This window comes from Lottia gigantea (assembly GCF_000327385.1).
Source record: "Lottia gigantea unplaced genomic scaffold LOTGIsca_271, whole genome shotgun sequence".
Lineage (NCBI taxonomy): Eukaryota > Metazoa > Mollusca > Gastropoda > Lottiidae > Lottia > Lottia gigantea.
This window is the reverse complement of record NW_008708851.1, coordinates 52,898-80,881: the sequence shown is the minus strand read 5'-3', so window position 1 is coordinate 80,881 and position 27,984 is coordinate 52,898. Positions and strand designations below refer to the sequence as shown.

Here is a 27,984-nt window from a genome sequence, read left to right as displayed (position 1 = left end):
ATTTTTCAGATGCCAGTCATTACTGATCTCCGTAACCCTTCTCTAAAACAACGTCATTGGGAAAGTATTGAGAATATACTAGATCATAAATTTACTCCAGATGAACCTCTAACCCTGGGTAAATTATCTGAGATTCAAGCCTTTAAATATGGTGAAGAGCTTCAAGAAATCTCAGGTCAAGCTTCTTCAGAAGCTAGTTTAGAAGCCATCTTGAAAAAGGTGGGTATTTGATTTTGAATTGATTTGTTTTAATTTTACTAAAGAAGTTTTTTGAATTTACCCTATCTATATTCAGTATCAATCTTGGATGAGTTATGTTAGTGGTAGACTACAAGTCTGAACCAAAATGATTCATCCAGATATTTTGGTGGGTTGACAATTCCAAGATTGTTCCTAAATTGTCTTTTATTTTGGGCAGCCTAAATTTCTCTTATTGTGCTTGGAAATTATTGATGTTTGGCCAAATATTTACCCAGTAAAGTTCCTTCTAGAGCATAAAAACCTATTCAAGATTCAGTGCCTCAGGTTAGTCCTGTAGTCTCAGATTATAGTGCATTTTCGTGTATTTTTAGGTTGAAGATTCCTGGAAATCTACAGAGTTTATGGTATTAACTCATAAAGATTCGAAAGATGTATATATATTAGGTGGTACTGATGATATACAACAGTTATTAGATGACAGTAATATTAATGTAGCCACCATAGCTAGTTCACGACATGTTGGTCCTATCAAATCACGAGTTGATGATTGGGTCAAACAACTGGATCTTTTTGGTAAAACTTTGGTAAGTTTAGATTTAGTGAAGGAGATTTGTGGTTGTTCATTTTGATGTGTTGATCTGGTGACTGAATGACCAAAAATGTTCAAATGGCACACAAACCACCAAACTTATATAGCCCAATTTAGAACAGAATAGTATCATCTCCATTTTGTTTCATTTGTAATTCCTGACCACATTTTGAGTAGTTTTTGAAGCAATATGCAATTGCATAGTTTGTGGTAATGGTATACCAATGATGAATTAACAAAAAAAGGTACTGTCTATCTCCAAAAGAGATTACTAATTGACTTACCCAATAACAGAGTGTCACCAGGCAGTATGGAAGATTGAGCCAATACACATTATTTTTTAGGATGAATGGTTAACCTGTCAAAGGAGTTGGTTATATTTAGAAAGTATATTTAGTGCCCCAGATATTCAGAGACAATTACCAGCAGAAGCTAAGATGTTTATGCAGGTTGATAAATCTTATAAAGATATAATGAGGAAAGTCAATAAGGTACCACTGGCTATTAGAGCTGCTACTCAACCTGGTAAGTAAGCTTATACAGCCTCTTTCTAATTATGATTAGGGAGCCAACAGTTGGAAATAAAAAAAGAGTGACCTAATGCTGCTATCCTGACAAAATGTCCCTCATTACCCAATGCATGGTTTTACCCATCTTCATTTTGTTCAATCAGGCACTCAATTCATTTTCATTTCATCTTGATGGTAATTTGTCTAAGTGTCGAGCATGTTTCAGAATTGGCTCTTTCAGCAAGAATTTATAAAAATCAAATAAATGTGTTTCTTCAGCTCCATCTGATAATTTGAACCTTATAATTTGATACTATATCTATTACATTTAAGGTTTATTGGAAATATTCCAAAACAACAACACACTGTTAGACCAGATCATGAAGTGTCTGGAAGCTTATCTGGAATCAAAGAGAGTTATGTTTTCACGGTATGTAGGTTATTGTCTGAAAAAGGTGACTTTGAACTGGTTTACTGCAAAATATAGTCAAATTATCCAGTCATTGTGATAGTAGACTTGATCAATCTTAGGCTACCCTTAAAGTGTTTTGACCAGTACAAAATTCATTATTACTGCAAATGAGTTTGAGCCATAGGTCTAAAATATTTGTATCCAAAAGCATTGCAAAGTTAGAATTATTATATAAGTTGACAAAAGTGATATCTGGTGCTTTGGAAGGGCAAATATATCCGACCTAAACCTGGATAATGTTTTTGAACCTCTAATGCATTGTTATTGTAGATTTTATTTCTTGTCCAATGATGAATTATTAGAGATCCTAGCTCAAACACGTAATCCATTAGCTGTACAACCACATTTACGTAAATGTTTTGATGCTATACAGAAACTAGAATTTGGTGTCCAATCTTCAGCAGATGGTAAAACCAGTCCTGTTGAAGGTATGTGTATATTTTGAATTATCCTCTCAGTAAGAAAGCTGTTATGTACAGATACAACAGAAAGTTGGCAGGATCTTTTGAGAAAATCGAGTCAGATTTTGTAAGATTTATTATTTTTTAGGTTATTTCTCTACCCAAACAGTGATTCAAACTGAAAAAACTGCCCTGCTTGTTGTTTTCTATATATCTAGATTTCAATTAAAAGATATGATTATAGGATGTATGCCTTAAACTTGATATTGCATTTCTCTGTAAATTTAAAAGACCGGTATATCTTATTATGTTTGGCTGTCAGAATTGAAAGATATTTTGATTTTCTGGTATTATTTGAATTTGATTGTGTATAAGAGCTGTAATTTGTTATTCAAGGTGAAGAGATACAATATACTAATGATATTTTGGCTATGATATCACCTGAAGGAGAAAAAGTCAGTCTAGGCAGGGTAAGTATTAGGCTGTTATTTTAACATTGTATCAAACACTAGGACTGATAATCTTAATCTTAAAAATTACATCAAAGTTCACACGCAAGAGTCAAAAAAGGACGCAAGCAGTAGTGAAAAAAGGACAATCTTCTGAAACGAAGTAAGTGTTAGGTGGTGTTTGGTTTTAGTCATAGTAAATGTCGCATGTAAACCTATAGTACTATGTACATTATAAAATCCTTATATGATTATAAATCAACGACTTTTTTGAATCTACATAGTGTAGGACTAACTCTTTATTTACCAACCAGCTGTTCAATAGCTGATAGGTTATTGTCAAATATTTCAGGGATTAAAAGCAAGAGGTAATGTTGAAGATTGGTTAGGAAAAGTAGAAGAAGCCATGTTCTCTAATCTACGTAAATTGACCAAGGCAGCCATTACAGATTATGAAAGGAAACCAAGAGAAGAATGGGTTGTCTGTCATGCATCACAGGTTGGTTCTCAGTTCATACAAATTTTGGATTTGATTTGCAACTATTCTCATTTCTGCTGTATTACAATGACGCAAACGAACTTTTTTTCTTAAAAGATGGGTATCTTGTTAAGCTATTTGCCCATTCATTTAAATACTTTCTCTCCATCCTGGATGTTAAGGGCTTTATCATGATGAAATCAAGGAAAGCTCAGTTTTCTCTTTAAAGTGGTGAAGATCAAATAGTCTTGTTAGATACCTTGTTAATTATTGTTGTGAACTCTCTAAATATCTACTGTTACTTATTTCTATTGACAGATTGTATTGACAGTCAGTCAGTTAATATGGTGTAGAGAAGTACATGAAATATTAGAAGGTGATTATGACAGATTAGAAGGCATGAAAGAATTTGAAGAGAAGAACTTCAAGGTAAGTCTCAATAAAGTTTCATTAGTTCATTGATTGAAGAAATAATTTCACCATTTTATTCTTTATTTCTCTATACTTTAGTCTTGTCCTAAATGTTGGTGGCAAGCACAATTTTGATTACCAGAAGGTTCTGAATATAGGTTGGATGTCAAAAATGAAATTGTGTACATTAAAATTTCCTGACAAATTTGCTTCTTAGCTTATTATTTTATATTGATTTATTTTGATAATCAATCATTGAATTATTTTTAACTAGGATTTGAATGCATTAGCTTGTATTGTACGTGGTGAACTAACTAAGTTAGCTAGAGCCGTACTATGTGCTCTAATTACTATAGATGTACATGGTAGAGATATGATTACAGAGATGGTCCGAGTCAAGGTAAGAGCCATATCATTTAAAAATGTCTTTAACAACCCTTGAAGGATCACAGAATTTGGCCAAGAAACATCTATTTTAAATAAAGATATAACCAGTTATAGGAATATGAAATAATAGATAATTCATGTTTGTTTGGATTGTCAGGCACCAATACACTTTTTCAAATCTTGATATAATTTGAATTATCCACCAGTTTTAATGAAGATTTCCATATATTCAATGGTGGATATGTCAGTAACAGCTCTAGTGAATGAGGATCTTGACAGATGACAATTTTTGGATGAGCAAGATTCCCAGCTTGCCTCAAAGTTTGTGACTGAATATTTGTTTTGTAATTTACAGGTAGATAGTGTGAGTAATTTTGAATGGCAGAAACAACTGAGATATTACTGGGATAATGATATAGATAATTGTGTTGTAAGAATGAGTAATTCTATATATGATTATGGGTATGAATATCTAGGAGCTTCACCCAGACTGGTCATCACACCACTAACAGTAAGTCATTATACTTTCAAAGCTTTCAAGATCTATAAATATTTCTGATTTGTTTACGTGATTTTTGTCATGTGAGTTTTGTTTACACTATTTTGATTTCCACCATATGTAAAAAAGGATCTTGATTAATTTTATTAGCTGCTTTACTCAAGTTTGGTAATTCCAGTCTCCAATTCTCATCAACCTTCCAGCTTATCATTTCTTAACGCCTCCTCTACTTCCAGGATAGATGTTACTTATGTTTAATGGGAGCCTTACAGTTAGATTTAGGAGGTGCCCCTGCAGGTCCAGCTGGTACAGGAAAAACAGAAACAACCAAAGATTTAGCTAAATCACTTGCTAAACAATGTGTTGTCTTTAATTGTTCAGATGGACTGGATTATAAGGTAATTATTCCAACCATATAAAATATCACATGATTGTAATATGCTTTAAAGCTCATCTTGAAGAATTTTTCGAAAAATGTTCTCACTTCTGCTTCAATATTGGATGTTTGCAACACTTGTTAGCTGTTGGACATAATATAGATATGTACCTTGAAATTCCACTTTTCAAATGATATTAAATGCTTTTACTGTATCAAAAGAAAGCTAATTTAATGTTATCTCTTCCCTAAAATAATTTGTTTTTCTTTATAGATGATGGGTCGATTCTTCTCAGGTTTAGCTCAGTCTGGAGCTTGGTGTTGTTTTGATGAATTTAATCGTATTGATATTGAAGTATTGTCTGTCATTGCTCAACAGTTGATTACTATCAGAAATGCAAAATCACAGAAGGTAAGATCATTGACAGATTGTCTACCAATTTATGATAGCTCATCAACTTCATTGAGAATTTCCATTGGATAGATTGCATAGATTCAGTTGGTAAAGATCCAAAACAGTTAAACCTTTTTATTAGGAAGAAGACTTATTTGAGTTTAAGACTTTTTAGTTTAACTTTTTGGTGTTTGTTGTCTTTCAGTTATCAAGATTTATGTTTGAAGGTCGTGAGATTAAACTAGTAAATACTTGTGCAGCCTTTATTACTATGAACCCTGGTTATGCTGGTCGAACAGAATTACCAGATAACTTGAAGGCTTTATTCAGACCCATTGCTATGATGGTGCCAGATTATGGTAAGAAATTTAATCATTTTAAGCAGTGTGCAACCATAATATAAAGATTATATCTTATGTTATCTTCACTGTAGATTCTACCTGAGTTTTGTAACCTAGGTAAAAATTAGGGTCTTTGCACTAAAGAATATTTTTGTTATTCCCACATGCCAACTTAAATGATACACTTAAAGCCATGTTTTGGAAAGTAAACCTCTATTCTACAAATTATTTGTTCGATGAAGGTTTTATAGCTGAAATATCAGCAGCATCAAATTTGCTTACTTCAATCCAAATTTTGATAGAATCAATTCTTATGTCTGGTACCAATGTTCACAAAGATTCATTTCTTACTGTCCAAAGTTGCAAAATATAACCTGATATGTTATCTTTTCAGGTTTGATTGCTGAAGTTATTCTGTACTCAGAAGGTTTTGAATCATCTAAAACTTTGGCCCAGAAGATGGTACAGATGTACAAACTGTGTTCTGAACAATTGTCTCAACAAGATCATTATGATTTTGGTATGAGAGCTGTGAAATCTGTCTTGGTGATGGCTGGTGCCTTGAAACGACAGAATCCTGATAAACGTGAAGATGTGGTGTTAATCAGAGCATTAAGAGACAGTAATTTACCAAAATTCTTGTCTCAAGATGCTATACTTTTCCAGGTGTGTAGCAGTTTGACAATTCTACTATTATCAACTGTTAAATTGTCAAAAATTTCCAAATCCATTTTATGTTATTTATGATTTGTAAATTGTAAGCATTTGTAAGGGCTAAATGTGGTTTCCAATGTAATGGCTGCATGAAATATAGAAATATACAGTAGTCATCATCACAGTAGCTAATAAAAACTTACTTTATTGTCATCTTAAAAAGAGTAAGTCGTGAATGTACCTTGTAGATCATGTTGGTGTTCTTGATGTTCTCTTTGTAATCATGAATTCTCTGTTCTTTTTGTAGGCTATTCTATCTGATTTGTTCCCCAATGTTGAAATACCTGAACATGATTATGGTCTGTTACAAGAGGAAATGATTAAAGTACAGAAAGGAATGAAGTTACAACATGTTGAGAGTCAGATAAAGAAAGTGATAGAGTTCTATGAGACTATGATTGTAAGACATGGTGTAATGTTGGTAGGACCTACTGGTGGTGGTAAAACCACAATATACAAGGTAATCTTTGAAGCAAATTGTTGGTCCTGATACAATATGTTTGGATTTTTTAAACCTATTTTCCCTGTTGGTGATGCAGGTTGGAGGGGCTAATATTGAAAACGTGTCTGGTTACTATTGTGAAAATAAACCTTGTCTTCATGATTTGCATGTTAATGATCATTTTATATTGTTATTTTAAAATTTTCCTCATTGAACACTGCATTACCAGTCTCATTTAGCTAATTAGGGAGCAGAAAAATATTGTCACTTTGTAGGTGAGATGCTAAGCTTCTGACTATCATGAAAGTTTTTTTCAATATCTTGTGTGCTTCACTCACTTCACTTTGTTATTATTTGTTATTGCTACAATAGTGTCTGTTCAGGCAATAGTTTCTCTGATTGCACAAAGCATAACAATCATTTGAAATATTTCAGATATTAGCTGAAACCCTAACAAATCTACATGAAATGGGTGAGGAGAATGCATTCTATCAACCAGTACATACCTATATATTGAATCCTAAATCTATTACTATGGATGAACTATATGGTGGTGTTAATAAACTAACATTAGAATGGCATGATGGTTTAATGGCGTTAACAGTACGTGGTTGTGTACAGGTATGTAGATTATAAGTTTATTATACTCGCATTTTAGTTTAACACTGGATTCAAATCTAATTTTTACATTTGAATAGATTTGAATCGCCATCTCCTAAATATTGCTTTTTTGGTGGTTATTTTATATATGAGCTACAAAAAGACAATGCAAAAGAAAAAAAATAATCTTGAACTAAAATCCTTAAAAACTATGGGATTGACTTTTGAAAAGTGAATAAGGTGAATTGGAACATGATCCAAAGAGATTTTGAGAAACAGTACTAAAATATTTGTTTTATGAATAAAAACTCTAGAAGGCTAATATTCTATAAAAGAGAAATTTATATTGTAGGATACTACAGAAGATCATCAATGGATTATATGTGATGGACCAGTAGATGCTTTATGGATTGAGAATATGAATACAGTACTAGATGATAATAAAATGTTATGTTTAGCTAACAGTGAACGTATTAAATTAACACCATTTATTCACATGTTGTTTGAAGTACAAGATTTAGCTGTAGCTTCCCCAGCCACTGTCAGCAGGTAATTTATGGTGTTCACAAGCATTTACTTTATCATTTTAGTGGCCTTTCTTCCAGTGATCGTTTCTAGACTATACCAGTTATATATACATTTTTTGATGTCCAATAATTTTATTATTAGATACAACCCATGCATTTAATCAAAGAGTTTGTTCTTGATTGTGAATAAGCAATGCATCATGTATTATTGAATCATGGTTTAATTTCAAGATTCTATTAATCATACTAATTTCATTGTTGTTGTGAAAATGATTACCTTGAAGGACTAACTGTCAAAAAGTGTAGTACAGTTTGGGAAAAAAAAATCTATCATTGGCACAAAATAAAATATTATAATTTATTCTGATTAGATGTGGTATGGTATATATTGATGCTGATGAATTGAGATGGATGCCATCAGTTTTAACATGGATGGAGAGTTGGAAACATAAACTGACAGAAGAATCTAAAGAATATTTATTAGATTTATTTAGAAAATACATTGATGATGGTCTGAAATTTGTTGATAAAAAGTGTACCCAGGCTATTGGACAGGTTTGTTTTTCCATTGTGTTTTTGTTTTTTATTTTTGGGAAAAAAAAAAATGCCTGATATTGAAAAGGAAAGTTTGTTTCCATATGCCCCTAATAGTTGCCCTATCACCATCACAATTACCTTAAACAATGCTAATACCTAACTAATTAAACAGATTGATATCTTTGTCACAACAAAAGTTTGCACTTCATATTCTTTTTCATTAGGACTTGAAACAAATAGATTTGGGAACATAAGTAGATCTGAAAAGTTGTTAGAATATAAGTATTATCAACTTGCTCCTTAAGTTACTAGTTAGTACCTGTTTGTATGCATCAAACTTGTTTGTGAATCACAAATTTATGTTATTAACGTTATCTACATATTGTTTTCCAACTTGCAGGTTGATATCAGTAAAGTAACAACAATATGTAAACTAATAGAGTCTCTACTCTTCCCTCATCGTGGTGGACCGGACTTATCTCAAGATCCTAATAAATTACATCCACTGATCTGTACAACCTTTGTCTTCTCCTATCTGTGGGGTATTGGTGGAAACCTGACTGAGAACTATTGGGATGCCTTTGATACATTCATGAGGAACCAGTTTGATGACAATAGTGATGCTAAGGTAAGACATAGAAAAGATTGTAGTTTAGTGGATAAATCTTATGAGGTCATTTGCTTGGTTTCATTTGGAATCTGTCTTCATTTGGGAAATATGGAGTGGAAAACTAAAAATGTGAAACACCATTTCATTTCTTTTAAAAGTTATTCTTTCCTCACTATATATCAGCTGTAAATGGGTACTTTTTTTAAACCTTTACAAATTCAACCTGGAACCTATTGGGTTGTTTTATTTGTAAAATGTTTAAATATCAATTGCAAATGGACTGACTTAAACAGTCTGGTAATCTTTGCAAGGTGTCGAGCAGCCGACCAAATAGATGAATGTAAATTATTTTTGATTCATTTTAATTGGAAACCAATTTATACTAAAGTACATTCAGTGGGATCAAGTCCGGACGAAGTTCACGAATCCAGACTGACAAGATCCATTATTTTGTAGATGCCATCGGGAGGTGATTTATGGAGTTGTTATATGGATTTTGAGACAAGAAGACTAGATTCCTGGGAGAAGATAGTACCACAGTTTAAATATAATAGAGAAGTACCATTCTTTGAGATGTTGGTACCTACAGTTGATACCGTTAGATTTGGTTATTTATTAGAGAAATTGATAGCTGTCAGAAGATCTGTTTTATACACTGGTGGTACAGGTGTAGGAAAGGTAAGCTTCATGATAATACTTCATTTTGCTAATCTTAGGATATTTTCATTGAATAAAAATATAGGTAACATTTTTCAACATGAATATGAAGATGATACATAAAGAATACCAAAACCACAAGACATTTTGAAGATTCCTTACTTGTCAGAATGGGATGTCAACTCATAGTACATAACTATACTATAAAGATACCATTATATTTCTTGTCCACTGGGTTGAGTTATTTATCAAATAAGAGGACACAGAACTACCCATTCTCATTATCATTTTACCTGGTCAGTGATGCAGGTCAGAAATGATGATGTTGAACTGATTAGACTTGACCATAAACCAAGACAATGTTTACTCAAGAGATTAAAATCAAAAACCAAAAAAATTTTCCTCATTGTACATGGTATTGATTATCTTCATTAGCATAATTACGGATGGAAAGTAGAATGTAAAACTGTATTTTATTTATATTTGTTTTTTTAGTCTGTTATTGCTAGAGGGTTGTTATCTGGTATATCAGAGAGACAGAATTATGTTCCTATCTTTATCAACTTCTCAGCTCAAACTAGTAGTCAGAGAACACAGGAAATGATAGAGGGAAAACTAGAAAAACGCCGAAAGACTGCACTTGGTAAGCATGCTTAAGCTCTCATTATCCTTGGTCTGCCTAAGCAGGAATCGCATAAGATTTGCCATCAAATTGCTGTTGGGCTCTTGATGTTCAATAATTTCTACATGCTCAAAGAACAAAAATTTCTGAGAAACAAGAAATCCCTCAAATTGAGATGAAATGATTAAGACATAACAAATTCTGTAGCAGTAGTTACTGTGTTGTCCATGTCTTTATTTTTGACCCATTTGTTTCTGTTTTAACAGATATTTTAAAATGAATTGTTTTATGAATCTATTTTTCTAAATATAACAAAATCTTTGACCTTATAGGAGCACCAGTAGGAAAACGTGTAATTATATTAATTGATGATCTTAACATGCCTAAACAAGATACATACGGTTCTCAACCACCCATAGAACTACTGCGACAATATCAAGATTTTGGTGGATTTTATGACAGAGAGAAGAATTTCTGGAAAGATATTCTGGTAAGATAATTGAACTGGAATACATTTTTGAGTTTTATTAGATACTGGCTTCCCCAATATGTTAGATGTTCGCTTGCCTTGCTGGAGGACCAGATCTCTCTTGGAAGTGATTCAGGTTGGAGGGGCTGGCACGGAAAAAGGGTCTTTATGTGACACAAAAAAAGGGAAAATATTAATAGCAAGTATTTTTGATTATTAAGAAGTTTTGTTTGTTTTCTGCAGGATGTGACACTGACTGCTGCCTGTGCTCCCCCTGGTGGTGGACGTAATCCAGTCACACCTAGAATGATGAGACATTTCAGTATGTTATGTATACCTTCACCATCAGAACACAGTCTGAAAATAATGTTCAATGTAAGTATTATTCTTTGAAAAAATAGTAAACACTAAAATAGAATATAATGTGTGACCATGGTTTGGCAGTTTTTTTATGATTTTCAATACCAAAGCAATAGTATTGAATCATGCAGAAACCTGTTTGAATTTTGAATTTTTTTCAACATTTTCTCTGCTTGAGTAGTAAGCTTTCACATTCCAAAATTGTACAAATTTGTTGGTCATATTTTGCAGCCATGTCTGGTTTGTTACTTTTCATATTTATTCCTTATTTTTCTTCTGTTTCTTTCAGTCAATTTTGAGTGGTTTTTTAATGGATTTCCCCCACTCTGTACGACAGACAACAGAATCTATAGTATCAGCTGCTGTAGAGATGTATTTTAAAATGAAAACAGACTTGTTACCTACACCAGCTAAATCTCATTATGTATTTAATCTTAGAGATTTATCTAAATGTGTACAAGGTAGGATTTTTTGTTTGTTTGTTGTCTGTATTTTATTGCTGATTAAATGTGCTGACATTGGTATATAGCGTGGCAATGAGTATGGATTCTTGGAAAAAAAAAACTGTGTGCTTCAAGCATATTAAGAAAAAGAAACTGATTATATGTGTCTGATCTTAAGTCCAAAACCAAGACATAGTGATTAGCAGTAATAATATACCTGACTACTTCTGATCTTTTCCTTGTTAATTAAATTACTTTATATTTGCATTGAAAAATGGCTGACATGACAGGGACATGATTTTTGAGCATTTGTTGTTGTTTCCCGATGGAAAAATATACTCAAATATATTTTACAGGTATCCTACAAGCTGATCCAGGTGTTATTAGAGATAATAAACAGATATTCCGTCTGTTCTGTCATGAAGCCCAGCGTGTCTTCCATGATAGATTGATCAACAGTGAAGATAAAATGTATTTCCATCAGATCATGTCAGAATTAGGAAATAAATACTTTGGAGAGGTATGGATTGTTTTAAGAATAACAAATTAACCTGGAATAGTTCTAAAATTGTTTTGATTCCCCACAATGATATGTCAAGGCCTTTGATTCAAGAGTTTGAGATTCTCATATTTTAGTATCCATAACCACCTACATCTTTAGTGCAACTTAACCTATTGTGAGCAGTCTGCTGATCAATTTGTAAAAACAGAATTCTTTTAAACACCATGTATTGTCTCCATAGTCTCCTATAGTATTGTCTGGCACTTGGCACCAGAAATTACCAAAAAGGGGAAAAACAATCTCAACACCTTTTTCTGTATTTCCAGAATATAGATCCTGAATCATTTGTAACCAGTCCTATATTATTTGGTGATTTTATGAAGATGGGTGCTAATAAAGAAGATAAGATGTATGAAGAACTAGATTTAGTTAAAGTTAAAACAGTACTTGAAAATGTAAGTTTCATTGTAGAAAATTGAAGTCTGGATTATTGAATTGTATCTTGTACACAGACATACACAGATTCAATTTGATTGAAACTATATTAGCCACCCTTAATATTTTGTCCATTGTTTATTAATTATCTGAAAAACAGTCATTGTTTGGAATCATCCCTTGGTATGCATAGATGCACAACTATATCCATGTCCAAATGTTTGTGTTTAGTGAGCAAGTTTCTTACTGTTGAATGACTCTGGCTCCATTAGATAGAGGCTGAAATGAAAGGACAACGGTACTTAACATATCAATTTTATGAAAACTCCCATAATTGCAGCTCTCAATTCTCCCTGAACATGATATATATTTTCTGTTTCAGTATTTAGATGATTATAACCTACAGTCATCTAAAGAAATGAAGCTAGTATTTTTCTTAGATGCTATAGAACATGTAGCTCGTATTGTACGTATGATAGAACAAGAACGTGGTAATGCTTTATTAGTTGGTGTTGGTGGTACTGGTAAACAATCCTTGACTAGGTGAGAGAGATTTTTTGTCTTTTCATTTTTGTTAAAAGAATTCAGTTGCTTTACACATATGTGTGATGGGTCAATACTGAAATTTTTACCCCCATGTCAGACACAGTTGAAGACTTTATTTCTTAACTACCGGCACCTAATTAAGATGTAACCAAATCTGCTTTGGCTGCTTAAGCAAAGGTCAAAATTTTCAAAAAAGTGTTGAGGTTAAAAATGATTGAAATGGCAAAGAGATGATTTTATGATATTTTTTGATGGTTTCAGATTAGCTGCTAGTATTTGTGGATATCAATGTGTACAGATTGAACTATGTAGAGGCTATGATATTGACTATAATATTTAATAATTTCAGATTAGCTGCTAGTATTTGTGGATATCAATGTGTACAGATTGAACTATGTAGAGGCTATGATATTGACTATATTTTTTGATGGTTTCAGATTAGCTGCTAGTATTTGTGGATATCAGTGTGTACAGATTGAATTATGTAGAGGCTATGATTATGCTGCTTTCCATGAAGATTTGAAGAAATTATATTTCTTGGCCGGTGTTGAAAATAAAAATACAGTTTTCCTCTTTACTGATACACAGGTAAACAGAAGTTATTTGGCAGTGTTCATTAAACTGATGGAAAACATTAGGCCTATTTGTCAAACCTTTAGTTAAGGGCAATCAAGCTGTCATTGTAGATATTGACACAATTGGTTTATCCTATCATAGATTATTCAAAACTATAATATAACATACATGTAGCTAATCATGTTAATCAAATCAAACAATCAATATTGTGTAGCAATGTCCAAATTTTTTCATTTTCCATTTGTATGGCACATTCAATCCTATGATAAATTTTTTCTGCATTTAGATTGTAGTAGAAGAGTTTTTAGAAGATATTAATAATATATTGAATTCTGGTGAAGTACCCAATCTATTTGAACCTGATGAATATGAGAGATTAATCATAGGATGTCGTCCAGGAGCTAAAGAAGCTGGTATACCAGAAGGCAACAGAGATTTAATTTATGAATTCTGCATCAATAGAGTCAGGTAAGTGATTTCTGAAAGAACTCAAACTGGCTTACTCCTTGTAGTATCTTTAAGAAATAGTCCTTTATTCTCAGCTTGCAGACCTTTATACATCTTTTTTTTTATTTTTCAGAAATAACCTCCATATTGTACTATGTATGAGTCCAGTTGGTAGTGCCTTTAGATCTAGATGTAGAATGTTCCCATCTTTAGTCAACTGTTGTACAATTGATTGGTTTATTGAGTGGCCTAAAGAAGCTTTACTTGGTGTATCCAAATCATTCTTTGAATCTGTGGAATTGGGCTCTGAAGATTTGAAGGTAAGGAAATGCAGATTTTTTGATTTAAGGATTCACAAAAAATCCTGACTGACTTAAAATTTGTCAATGTTGTGATAAATTATTCTTGAATTATTTTCCTTATTGTATTATGAAAAGGCATCAAAATCACTTTCTAAGAAAGTCAAGTTTTCACATGGTCGACTGGAACTCTCTACACTTATAAATATGAATTTGGTGAAATCTCAAATGGGCTTGAAGCTGCTTTTTTCAATGAATTGTTTTTGACTTATTGATTATATGGTTTGTTCAGATATCAATTTGATTGAAAGTCGAAGTGTTATGCTTTTTTAGTTTAAAGAAAATTTTATCTCTGAACCACAAATCTACAATCACGGGTGTACCTTTTAATAAGGCTATATTTGACAAAAATATTGTTATATATCATATTATGACAAGATTAGTAAATGAATTGAAGAACTTCTTGGACAAAATGAAAAAAAAACCTCATTAATGATGTTCGGACATGTATATGAAAAGAAAATTATATTCATCAAAATTATTGGCTTTACCTAGATGTAACATGTTTATTATAGGAGAGAGTATCAGAGATGTGTGTAGAAATACATACTAGTGTTAGTCATATGGCTGATAGATTTTATTCTGAATTAAAGAGAAGATATTATACTACACCAACATCTTATTTAGAATTAATCAATCTGTATTTATCAATGTTATCAGAAAGAACAAAGTAAGTTTTAAACATTTCAGCCATTTGATTGAACATTGATTTAATTAGCAAATAATTTAGCAAATAATTGTTCTTATAATTAGTTTCCTTTTATGATGTAGTAAAGTGTAGAAAATAAACAAAAGATTTGAACTCATATGAATCACTTTATAGGGCAGAAATATTGAGTTTCCTAGAAAGGTTACATTCTTGATTGAACCATGTTCATGTGTTGTATTTTGTAATATTACTTTGCATCCTATTTTCAGAGTATTAAAGTCAGCTAAAGACAGAGTAAAGAATGGTTTATTAAAACTATTAGAGACTAATGATGTAGTAGATAAAATGAAGATAGAATTAGTAGGTCTAGAACCAGAATTAAAGAAAAAATCTGAAAGTACACAAAAATTGATGGAAACATTGGTTATTGATCAAGAGAAGGCTGATAATGTAAGTACAACAGGTGGAGCAACTCTATGTAATTCAAAATTTATTAAATAAGCTTATAACATTTGTACCACTTGCTATGCATTTTTGCTTTAGACACTGATCCAGATATACAGCAAGATAGCACAGTCAAATGGCTGACATAAATTTGGAGCTGGAAATTGTTTGCTGCTCTCCTTTGAAAATTTCTGTCTTTGGTTGGTCATTGGTCTTCATAAATGATTTCATAATACTTGTACTGTACTCCTTTGACATTACATACATTGGACTATTTGATAAAACAACAAGGTTGTGACGATTTTATCTTCAACTCCAATGTTTTTGTGCAATGATCAAGTTATAATATCTGTATTGGTTAATGCAGCCATTAAAGTTACCAAAAGTTACTATTCTAATGAGACGTTTTAATTCCAGGTACGTAAAGTAGTAATGGAAGATGAAGCTGTAGCTAAAGTTAAAGCAGAAGAAACACAAGTTATAGCTAAAGATGCCCAAAAAGATTTAGATGAGGCTTTGCCAGCTTTAGAAGCCTCAATTAAGGTAAAGATGGATATAGATAAATAATGTTGAGCTACCAGACATACAACAATACATTATCACATCCGAAATTGTGCAGTTTAATTGCACATTTGTTGAACAATTTTTCGGAATCCCCAAACAAGTTAAGTTGGCATAACTTCCTTTTACTTTAACGTTGATATATTTGTAATATTTCTATTTAGGCCCTGGATTCTCTAGATAAGAGTGATATTGCTGAGATTCGTGTATTTTCTAAACCACCAGAATTAGTACAAACTGTCATGGAGGCTGTGTGTATTCTCATGGGGGCCAAGTAAGTGTTAAACTACATTGAATACGAGATGTGCTGAAATATTTACTGTCAGTAATGAGGCAGAACAAATCAGCATTGCCAATGATCATTGTTTTGGTATTCTAAACAAGGCAATTGTTCTACATGTATTCCAATGGAAGATGTTTTAACAATACTATACCTTATGATCATAATTCTCTAATTATTTTATTCAGAACTGATTGGGCCACTGCTAAAGTACAACTAGGAGATGCTAATTTCTTGAAGAAACTTTATGAATACGACAAAGATAATATCCCCGATGGAATTTTAAAGAAATTGAAGAAATATATTGATAATCCTAAATTTATACCAGAAGCTGTAGAAAAAGTCTCAAAGGTAAAACATTATATATCTTCCACAAGAAAATATGGAACTGATGTCAAACTGTTATTTCAAAATGCAACCGTTGGACTTCTTCTTTAGAGGACGTCTTGTATGTAGTTGACTGAACTAAATTTCTTGGCGAAGAATTTATTTGTGTAAAATAAAAATACAGGCAAATAATTAACTATTGAATATATTTTGCAGGCTTGTAAATCTATGTGTATGTGGGTAAGAGCTATGGATCTATATGCTAGGGTCTTCAGAACTGTGGAACCAAAAAGACAGAGGTATGAACTTTTACTTTAGAAAATGTGTCACAGATTTTTAGAGGAACTGGTTTAAAACTATTACATATTTATACTGTATTTCACAGAAGGTAACTTGGTAGTTTACAGGATTTTTAATAAATGTTTATGATGTCACATGATTTTCAATCCAGCCAATAAACATGCTTCTATATATAGTTTATAACATAATTATTCTTGGATTTCAGACTAGCTGCAGCAGAAGCAGAATTGGCACAAACCATGAAGAAATTAAAAGAGAAACAAGATCAGTTAGCAGAAGTTGAGAGTAAAATAGCTGAACTACAGAAATCTTATGATGACAGTGTATCAGAGAAACAGAAATTAGAGAGAAATATTTCAACTACTGCTGCTAGATTAAAGAGAGCTTCTAAATTGACAACAGCTCTTGGTGATGAACAAATCAGATGGGAAGAGAGTGTCAAGGTGGGCAAATTGTTTAGTGCTCTTTTTTGTTCATTGATAGTTACAGTAACAGTTGGCAAACCAGCTCAAATGTGTTTACCAGATGAAAAGTGCTAGTCAAAATTGAAACCTTGGCAATGTAAATAAACTCAATTTTGGGCCTTATTCCTGTCCAAAACAAGGCTATCTCATCAGTTGAACAAGTTTTGATGCATATTCATGAACACCAATTATCGGTCATTAAACCTTGGAATTTGGTACCAAATTTTGATACAGGTCTCATCAGATATATCTGATTTCAGGAATTTGAAAAAGAAATTGGTAATGTGGTTGGAGATGTCTTTATATCTGCTGCCTGTGTGGCCTACTATGGTGCCTTCACCAGTACCTACCGTCAAGAATTGGTCTCAAACTGGACTCAAAGATGTCAAGAACTAGAAATTCCTGTTACAGAAGGCATGACTTTAGAGAAAGTTTTAGCAGATCCATTTGAAATTAGACAATGGAATTCTGATGGATTACCAAGAGATCAAGTCTCAACTGAAAATGCTATTTTGGTTACACGTGGAAGACGTTGGCCATTGATGATTGATCCACAAGAACAGGTATGACTTAACAATCTGTTTTGAGTCAGTGAATTAAAAACAAAAATTTGAAAGATTTTCATGATATGGATTTAAAATAAGTATCTATCCTACTCCCTGGGAGACAATGAAAAATATGGTTTTGTCCTGCAAAGATTTTTCTCCTAAACATTAAAAAAAGCATTACGTCCCATGTATTAAAATCAATATTTTTTGACAGGCCAATAGATGGATTCGTAATAGAGAGTCTAAGAATGGATTAAAAGTAATCAAGTTATCAGATGGACAGTTTTTACGTACATTAGAGAACTGTATACGTATTGGTATGCCAGTATTACTAGAAGATGTAGAGGAAACATTAGATCCTGCTCTGGAACCTATTTTACTCAAACAAACATTTACTTCTGTAAGTATCTCTCCAAATAGTTAAAAGCTAATGTGCCGCAAACTGTTAATTGTTTTTAGTGGAAAGTTGGAAATGAATAAGTCGGAAGGTCATAGGCAAAAATCTTGCCATTGACAGGATGATTGTAAAGGTTATGATATGGCTTTGTGTTTACAGACTTTGTGTCAAGGCCTCTGATTAGCTGTACCATCCAATAAATTCACTGTATTAACAAACTGCGGTGAAACAAGAAAGGTGGCCATTGAATCAAGTTGTAAGCTGAAAGTTTTAATAGCTTGACATAGTGCTGATTGGTTTTTAATGACCTACAGCTAGACAGCCTAGTCAGGTTGGCCAAAACTGACATCATATATTTCATTTTATTTTTATTTCAGGCTGGTAGATTGTTGATACGTTTAGGTGATAGTGATATAGATTATGACAGAAACTTTAGATTTTATATGACAACTAAAATGTCTAATCCACATTATTTACCTGAAATTTGTATTAAAGTTACTATTATTAACTTTACTGTTACTAAATCAGGATTAGAAGATCAGTTACTTAGGTATGTGTTACTGATGCATGTATGTTTCTCAATCTGGTAGTTGTGGAGGTCCACATCCAAAACTGAAGCAAATCTACTCGAGTCAGGCATATTCTTTCTTTCAGCTCATTTAGCGCCAAAAACTTTTACTCGAGTCATCACCAGTGTTTTTCTTTGTTAAAGTGACATAAGTTTTAAAAAACTTTTTTCAAGTTATTCATTTCAATTCATGTCTTGTTTTGTATTTTGATTGTCTGAAATTAAACAAAAATGTGAAAAAAAAAGTCTATATATCTGCTATGAATAACTTTCTGATGTGTATAAAAATTTCTATATTAATACAGTGATGTAGTGAGGTTAGAGAGACCAGATTTAGAAGAACAGAGAAATCAGTTAATAACACGAATTAATGCTGATAAAAATCAACTGAAGGCTATAGAAGACAGAATATTAAAATTATTATTTGAATCTGAAGGAAATATTCTGGATAACGAAGAATTGATTAATACTTTGAATGAATCCAAGGTGAGAATGACTTCCTTTAAAAGATTTTTTATCACTTAACATTCCAAGCAAAATTTTCTGCATTGCATACTGCAAGTAGTATCCTGTCTTCAAGTTCAATTACACAATAGAATTTGAAATATGAAAAACATTTTTTTTTTCTTTTGTACCAGCAATGTTTTCTTAAAGCTAACCTCAAATTATATAAAAACTAAAGGAATTGTTTATATTTAGGTGACATCTGGAGTTATTACACAGAGATTAACAGAAGCTGAACAGACAGAAGCTAAGATCAGCATTGCTAGAGAGAAATATAGACCTGTAGCTACCAGAGGGTCTGTTATGTATTTTGTAGTAGCTGATATGGGAGAAGTAGATCCTATGTACCAATTCTCATTGAAGTACTTCAAACAGGTAGGTGTCATTCCAAAAGTGTTGAGCTTAAAGCTCTGTTACAGCTATATAATTTAGCTTAATATAATGTCTTAGAGCTTAGGTAAGACCCTTATCAGTAGAAAACCTTGACACTTCTGCTGAAATATGTAGTGTACACAAATTTTATTCATTTATTGGTATAGATTCAAGTAGGTAACTTTGAAATCTATTGAGATGGTTGATATTTTGACGACTAAGCTTATACCCTTTTAATGTCCAGTCTTGAACATAAATTAGGAATTTTCTTTACTTTTTACTCTTTCTTTCATGTAATTTTTTAAATGTTTCTAAGACTGTGTCTATCAACTTGTCTATATTATGATATCTGTTTTCCAGTTATTTAATGCTACAATAGAAACTAGTGAGAAGAATGATGATTTAGATAAAAGATTACAGATTTGTTTAGATCAAACTACTATGTGTGTTTATAAAAACGTTGCTAGGTGTGTATTCTTTAAGACATGTAATTTATTGTGTTACTTAGTGAAGAAGTTTGCTATAGAGGTCGGTGCCCAGATTATTCAAAGAATGAAAATTGCCAAGTGCAAAACGATAGTGCTTTTTCCGAAGTCTTGCTTTTATTATTTAGGTTTAGAAAATTTTGACTACAAGGTGAGATAGGTCTAAATTAAAATACTAGCTTTTTGAAACTTTGCTTTTAAAAAGTGGTTACAGCTTGTTGGACTGCTGAAACTATCAAAGAATCACTTACACAGTGGTAACACCACACAACTAATTTTCCCATAATTGATAAGCTTATCTATAACTCTGTGACCTAGGCCAGTGCTTTCATCGACACTCGTCTCAATACACCCTAACACCAGTTTAGTTTTTAAACAAGTATCAAATGTTATTTTATAGAGCTCTATTTGAGAAAGATAAACTGGTATTTTCATTCATGTTATGTGGTGAGATAATGAAAACAGCTGGATTAATAACTCTAAATCAGTGGAACTTTTTCTTACGTGGTGCTGCTGGTATGGATAAGGTAAGTTATTTGTTTTGTAATGAAAAATACCATACTCAACTTCATGAACTTTTTGGGGTAAGTGTACAGAATGACTATATATTGACCAACCTAATGGCTTCATGTGTTTTTGAAGGTTGAGCATGACCTGCAAGACCTTCATCAACAAGAAAGGTCAAAGAATATAAATCTTGCAGCATAAAAGTTTTGTGTTTTTGTTACAGGAAAGACCACCTAAACCTGATGTACCTTGGTTAAACCAACAGACATGGAATACAGCTTGTGATCTACATGATAATTTACCATTATTTAAAAATATACATCTAGAATTAACTAAAACACCAGTCTGGGTTCGACTGGGTGAAATAGAGGTCAGATATTTTTTATTTTTCGCCCCTTTTGAATTCAATGTTACTTTGAGGGATTGGAAGGAGGATTTGGGTTTTTTTTTAAGTATAGCTTCTACTTTACATCATCCCAATTATAAAAATACTTAACCATAAATGATATCACAATTGCAAAAATGTCTAATGATATTTAGGGGCTATATTTTAAATTCCATTAAATAATTCTTGTAGAATGTCTAGAGAGTGGCCTTAGATGTCCATCTTCTCTGCCCAGCCAGAACTTTCATGGTGATCACTGTATTCAAACTAAATACATTTTTGTTCTTTTTTCCTATATTATGAGAGTTAAATTAGTTATGATGTTATATGTATTGTAGATCCATGCTAACCCTGAAGAAAGTGAACTGTATGGTCCTCTACCACCAGAACCTGAACAAGCTATTGAAGGTCAAGATTCTACTCCTGCTGAAGGTGAAGAAATCAAGGGACATTGGAATAAACGTTTGACAACATTCCAGAAACTCATGTTTATCAAGGCTTTCTCTGAGGAAAAGGTATTTTTTGCTTACTACTAAGAGTTTGTTGGGACGTCATAGAGAATATGTCTTTCAATATGTTTCTGAATGCTTTCAGTAATTCAAACTGATGTGGCTGACATTGTATTAGATGTTTGTTGCTCTGAAAATCAAGTAGGCTCTATGTGATGGGAATCAGTGAAACTTTAAAAATTATGTTTCCAGTTATGATTACTAAATTGTTATCTTTTTCAGACAACTTTTGCTACAACAGATTTTGTGAAGATAAATCTTGGACAACCGTTTGTAGAAAGTCCACCTATTGGGTTAAATGAGTTATATGAAGATATGACTAAGATAATACCCCTTGTCTTTGTTCTCAGCCCTGGCTCTGATCCCATGGGAAACTTCCTTCGATTTGCCAAAGAATCCGGCTTTCAGGACAGGTTAGTATTTAAGTAGTAAAGAGAAGTATTGAGTTGTTCCCTTTCTGATAGTCAGCATTGACCAAAACTTTTCGGACTTCATTAATGAATATGATGCAAATTAAGTTCTGTTTATTAAACATAGATCTACTCAAGTATCTTTTTTATAAAAAAAAACTGATCTTACGAATAAGCTTTATATGCATATAATTACCATGTATGCCATGCTTAGTTATATAAATTGTCAGTTTAGATCTATCTGAAAAAGGTAGCTTTCAAGAACAGTACCATATTTTAATGTGTTTTTTTTTTTTTTACAGAATCCAGTCTATATCATTGGGTCAAGGTCAAGGCCCAGTTGCAGAGAAAATGATATTAAGTGCCGTTAAAAATGGTGATTGGATTTTCTTACAGGTAAAATGCTTGAAACTTTCATATGTTAATGAATGTTTGTAATTTGAAGAGCATGTATTTTTCCATATCAGCTATAGACTGGCCATAGGTTTAATATGGTTTCTATAAAAAGCCTAAAATGCTTACTATGTTTGTTTTTTTTTAGAATTGTCACTTGGCCGCCTCGTGGATGGTATCAATGGAGAACCTAGTCAAGAATCTGACAGAAACACCTAGTGAAATACATGATGAATACAGACTATTTTTAAGTTCTATGCCAGCTAAACACTTCCCTGTTAGTGTTCTACAGAACAGTGTTAAAGTCACTAATGAACCACCTAAAGGTCTACGTGCCAATATGAGAAGAGCTTTTGGTGAAATTACACCTAGTTTCTTTGAAGAAAATGGTAAGTGTGGAATGGTGGTTTTTATCTCAGAGCTGTTAAAATACTTTTTAAAAAAATATAGGGAACATCTTTTATTTTGCTGGCTTCCCTGACAAACATATTTGATAACAAAGGTTTTATAAGAAACTGTTCTCTAACATGTCCTTGGCAAAAGCTCTCCTAAATGTTTGTAGTAATTTACACTCAGGTATGACTTATACATCATATGTCACCCAAGATTAGCACACATGATCCTAATTTATTCACTTATAACTTATAACCAAGTTTAAGACACTCTTATGATACAAATGTACAATTGCAGCCACAAATTTTCTTCTATTATCCACTACGATGTACCATCATGACCTGAAACAATGAGACTTTAATTTGTCCTATACTAAATATATGATGTTATCATTTTCAGTGCTAGGTACAGATTGGAGAAGAATGGTATTTGGTCTCTGTTTCTTTCATGCTATTATATTAGAAAGAAAGAAATTCGGTCCCCTTGGTTGGAACATTAAAGTGAGTTTACATATCTGTCAATCGGTAATTTTCTGTCAGACATAAAATTCAGAAATATATCAGTAACATTGAAGATATTACAATCTAAAAAAAAAACATAATCTTATTATTTGAATTAATCTTGTTTATTTCAGTATGAATTCAGCGATAGTGACCGAGAGTGTGCCTTACTGAATCTACAGATGTTTTGTAGTGACGGTGTAATACCTTGGGACACTCTAGTCTACATTACCTCTGAGGTATGACTTTATCAACTTCAATATCAAAAAATAATATATGAAACCAGTAGTTATGAATTAAGGAATTTGTCTCTTACCACTATTTCAACGTAGCATTAAATAATAATGGCGCTTTTTTCTGCAGGAATCTGGATGAACAGAAATAACATATTCTGTGTTATGAAGTAGAATCGGCCCGAAACCATTCATCCAATAAATAAAGTTTCATTTACCATTTTTAGAGTAATTTTATCTGTAAACTATAGTATTGTTTGTTATAATTTTACAGATTACCTATGGAGGTCGTGTAACTGATTTCTTAGATCAGAGATGTTTACGTACTGTATTAAAAATATTCTTTACTGAAAAATCATTACAAGAAGATTATAAATATTCACCCTCAGGTTAGTTTCTTTTAACCAGATTAATCTTTCATTTTCTTTGTGATCTTTCCAACTAACAGTGCACATTTACAAAATTAACTACTGGCATGAAATACTAACAATGTCCCCTTTTCTTTATTATGAAAGAAAAATTAGAAAATAACAACTGATGTGCTTAGGCGACACATATGGCTCTACCACTACCAGTTTTGTATAGATAACTAAAGTTAAGACTATTTAGGCTTTTGGTAATGGTGAAAATACTTAAAAACTAGCAACCTTAAAATGGATCAGAGCAACTCCAATGGAAATCGTCATTATATGTCTGGCCCTAAACCCAGTTCTGATATCCCTTTCGAAAATCACATCGTTGGAAGTAAGGCCAGATGTCAGGTTATTATAAAATAGAGATTTTATTGCAACTGTCTTTTTCTAATTACAGGAATTTACTATGCTCCACGTTATGACACATTAGGAGAATTCAAACAATACATAGAGGATCTTCCCTTAATAGATCCCCCAGAGATATTTGGTATGCATGAAAACGCCAACATTGCCTTCCAAACAGAAGAAACTTATAAACTTATCCACACTATATTGGAAGTACAACCGCGCCTATCTACCGGAGGTACTGGCAAGTCTAATGATGATATTGTATATGAATTAGCTGAGAGTATTCTAGGTAAACTAATGGATAAGTTAGATGTTGAGGAAGCTGGTAAAGAAATGTTTGAGGTAAATTTTTATATTCCCTCATATTATAGTTGAAACTTGATGATAAAAATGACTTTGTGTTCTTGATAATTTTATAACTGTATGTATTTAAATCCTTGCATCACATTGTATTTACTTTACCTGTTTTAATTTTTTTTTTTTTTTAAACTTTATATGATGCCAGAAAGTGCTCTTTTCTAAGGGGTGTACTGAATTCATGATGTATTAAACCCAAGCAATCAATATTTGAACTGTTTTCTTCCTTTATTACAGAAAGATGAAAAGGGAAGAGTAAATTCATTAACAACAGTGCTAACACAAGAAGTTGATAGATTCAATAAATTATTAAAAGTTATAAAGGTATATTATTCTTACAATTTTATTTGTCTTTTTGGGTGTTTCTGTGTAATATACCTCAATATTTCAACCCATTAGATCAGGGGTTTTCAACCTAACCCTTTCAGGATCCTTAATCCCCTTCCCCCTATAAATCCTTACTGTTTCTTGATTTTCTCTGTTCAAATTTTTTGGTATAATGCCACCATCTGATAGAATGCAGTTAAGTTTATGCCCTTTTATATAAGAATATTTTTATATAATATCTTTTAAAGTAACATCAATTTTTTTGCAGGAATCTCTCATAGAACTACAGAAAGCAATCAAAGGTTTTGTCGTGATGAGTGAAGAATTAGAAAGAATTTACAATGCCTTCCTAAACAATCAAGTTCCTGATCTTTGGGGTAACGCTGCCTACCCATCATTGAAACCCTTGGGTAGTTGGGTACAAGACTTGGTGTACAGATGTGCTTTTATCAATAACTGGATTCAACATGGTCAGCCTAAATCATATTGGCTTTCCGGATTCTTCTTCCCTCAAGGTAAGCAATGGAAAAATATCTGAAGGTTACTACTTTTGATAGACACAAGTCAACTAGTGATTCTCATCCAGAGTGAACATACTCTTGTTTCTATGACTTACTGCAATTGTTACATTACATTAAGTATGTGAGACTTGTTACATTACATTTAGTTTGTGAGACTTGTTACATTACATTTAGTTTGTGAGACTTAAAATTTTAATTGCTGGAGAGATTTAATCAACTTTATTGAAAAAATGATAAAAGCTATTAATATTGGTGAAATCTCTTGGCAATGATCTACTTAATTTCCTTATTCAGTTACAACAGGCTTAGAATCAAACAAAGACAGTCAATGTTGTTAATGCTTTACTTTCAACTGATGTTTTTTTCTTGTAATTTCAGGTTTCTTGACTGGAACTCTACAGAATTATGCCAGAAAATATAACTATCCAATTGATCATCTTAGTTTTGATTATCATATTCTACCACACTACAGAAATCAGAAAGAAGTAACTAAACAGATGGAAGAGCTGAAATTTGGAGAAGAGATAGAACTAGATAAAGAGGTATGTTCTATTGCAAGAATTGGAATGACAGGTTTAATGATGGTGAAACAAAGAAGTTTTAATATCTGTTTATTCTACTCAAAAATAAAGTAGAATGCTTATGTTTATGTTTTAAAACTGACCATAATGAGCACAAAATATCTTTGCTCGATCATAGTTTATATTTGGTGAAGTTGTATTAAGCTTTTCAAAAATATTGATTTTGTAACATTGTAGCTAAACCTTTTTTAATATGTTCTGGTGTGATATTTTTTTTACAGATTGAATCCCCTACAGATGGAGTATTAGTACATGGATTGTTTACTGATGGATTTGGATTTGACATTGAAAGCATGCAGTGTCAAGATTCACTTCCTGGGGTCATGAACTCTGTTCTTCCCATGATGCATATGGAACCTAAAATGGATTTCACACCTGATCCCACAGCTTATTATTCACCATTATATAAAACTTCAGCTAGAGCTGGTGTCCTTTCTACCACAGGTAAGAAACCATTTTGACCAGAGTTGCTCCATCAGCAAGCAGGTCAAGAGAACATCTCCAATTGATGACTGTCAGACATTGTATAGGATGGATATTGTCAAATATAGCAAGCATAGATTTCTTCTTTCCTCTTCTTTCCTCTTCCTCTTCTTTCCTTTCCTCTTCTTTCCTCTTCCTCTTCTTTGCTGTATGTTTTAATCAAAGGGCCTAAAATGATTACTGTTTGTTAAAAAAATGGATCTAAACAATGAAGTACCAAGAAGAACTATTTTTTACTATATTTGCTTTCTGTTTTTCAGGTCATTCTACAAACTATGTGGTTGCTGTCTACTTACCATCCACAATGCCTCAAGATTACTGGATTGCTAAAGGTGCTGCCTTACTCTGTCAGTTATCAGAATAAATGTCAAAACATTCCAAATATTTTTTCAGCATTAAAATTGATATGCCTTTTATAAAATTTTTAAAAATTTCCAAAGTCTTTGTCAAACTGCTGAATTTTCCTTTACCAAAAATATCTTCCTTTAAATCCATTATACAAATAATTGTATATTTTAATAACTGCTGATAAAAATTGAATATTGGCTGCTGATATTATTTGTATATTGGCTGCTGTTATTAATTGTATATTGGCTGATGATAATGATAATGGAATAGAGTTTTATTGTATACTGTTCATGACTAAATATTGAAGATAAGTTTTACAAGTATATAATAAACTTGTATACCATTATTAAACATACTGTCAAGGGATCATAATAAAGTACTGCTGGTAATAACATGTATAATGACTGCTGATAATTATTGTATATTTTTTGATTACTTATTTTATTTATTGTATATATAAAGAAGTGTTTTGATTGAAACTGTGATAGCTAGTTTTAGGTTGTTCATATATCATATATAATTTATTTTTCCCATAAAACTTTAACAACATTATAAATAAACTTACATTATTCTGGGGCAAAAATATTCTAGACATTCCACAAGCAAATCCTATTACAGCATTAGTTATAGAAACTTTTTTCTTAAAATAGCATTTATATGTTTAGTATTTTCCAACTTTTTGATCCCAAAAACATAGACTGGTGTTCTTTTAATCGGTGAAATTTGTAGAATTAAATTTCAAGTGTGGCACATTTTTGCATGACAGCTTTTGTCTGAACTTTTTTTTCAAATGGAAATAGAGTTATATGAGGCAGACCTACACTTCTTTAAGCATCATTACTATGTTGCATGTTTTTTTTTTTAAATCCTATTTAGTTAAGATGCCAAAATTAGTTTTCATGTTCAGTATAATGTGCCTATAGTTTAAAGTGAACAATATATGTTTTCATTTAAAATCCCTCCATATCTTAACTGTGATAATTTTAAGTAATAATAAAAATTTTAAGAAGATATCAGAATATTG

At 32.0% G+C, this 27,984-nt stretch overlaps 1 protein-coding gene across 1 annotated transcript; it reads left to right on the top strand.

Annotated features, from left to right (window-relative positions):
* On the top strand, positions 1-27,975 carry LOTGIDRAFT_202460 (hypothetical protein). Its single transcript, XM_009056374.1, has 57 exons — positions 1-219; positions 573-785; positions 1,135-1,315; positions 1,633-1,729; positions 2,042-2,159; positions 2,947-3,120; positions 3,418-3,528; positions 3,785-3,910; positions 4,253-4,408; positions 4,633-4,794; positions 5,047-5,184; positions 5,372-5,525; positions 5,902-6,173; positions 6,469-6,681; positions 7,099-7,284; positions 7,616-7,812; positions 8,162-8,345; positions 8,728-8,955; positions 9,394-9,615; positions 10,090-10,237; positions 10,549-10,706; positions 10,929-11,060; positions 11,335-11,506; positions 11,845-12,008; positions 12,317-12,445; positions 12,808-12,968; positions 13,409-13,559; positions 13,834-14,015; positions 14,128-14,314; positions 14,869-15,023; positions 15,272-15,456; positions 15,877-15,989; positions 16,172-16,281; positions 16,476-16,638; positions 16,831-16,913; positions 17,120-17,357; positions 17,639-17,941; positions 18,141-18,326; positions 18,701-18,873; positions 19,197-19,377; positions 19,591-19,770; positions 20,128-20,236; positions 20,655-20,779; positions 20,983-21,129; positions 21,483-21,659; positions 21,876-22,066; positions 22,366-22,459; positions 22,605-22,845; positions 23,249-23,349; positions 23,484-23,588; positions 23,857-23,971; positions 24,393-24,685; positions 24,938-25,024; positions 25,296-25,542; positions 25,927-26,090; positions 26,351-26,573; positions 26,873-27,975. The coding sequence occupies exons 1-57, from the start codon at positions 10-12 to the stop codon at positions 26,974-26,976; spliced, it is 9,519 nt and encodes a 3,172-aa protein (XP_009054622.1). The 5' UTR covers positions 1-9; the 3' UTR covers positions 26,977-27,975.
* The last annotated feature ends 9 nt before the right edge of the window (positions 27,976-27,984 follow it).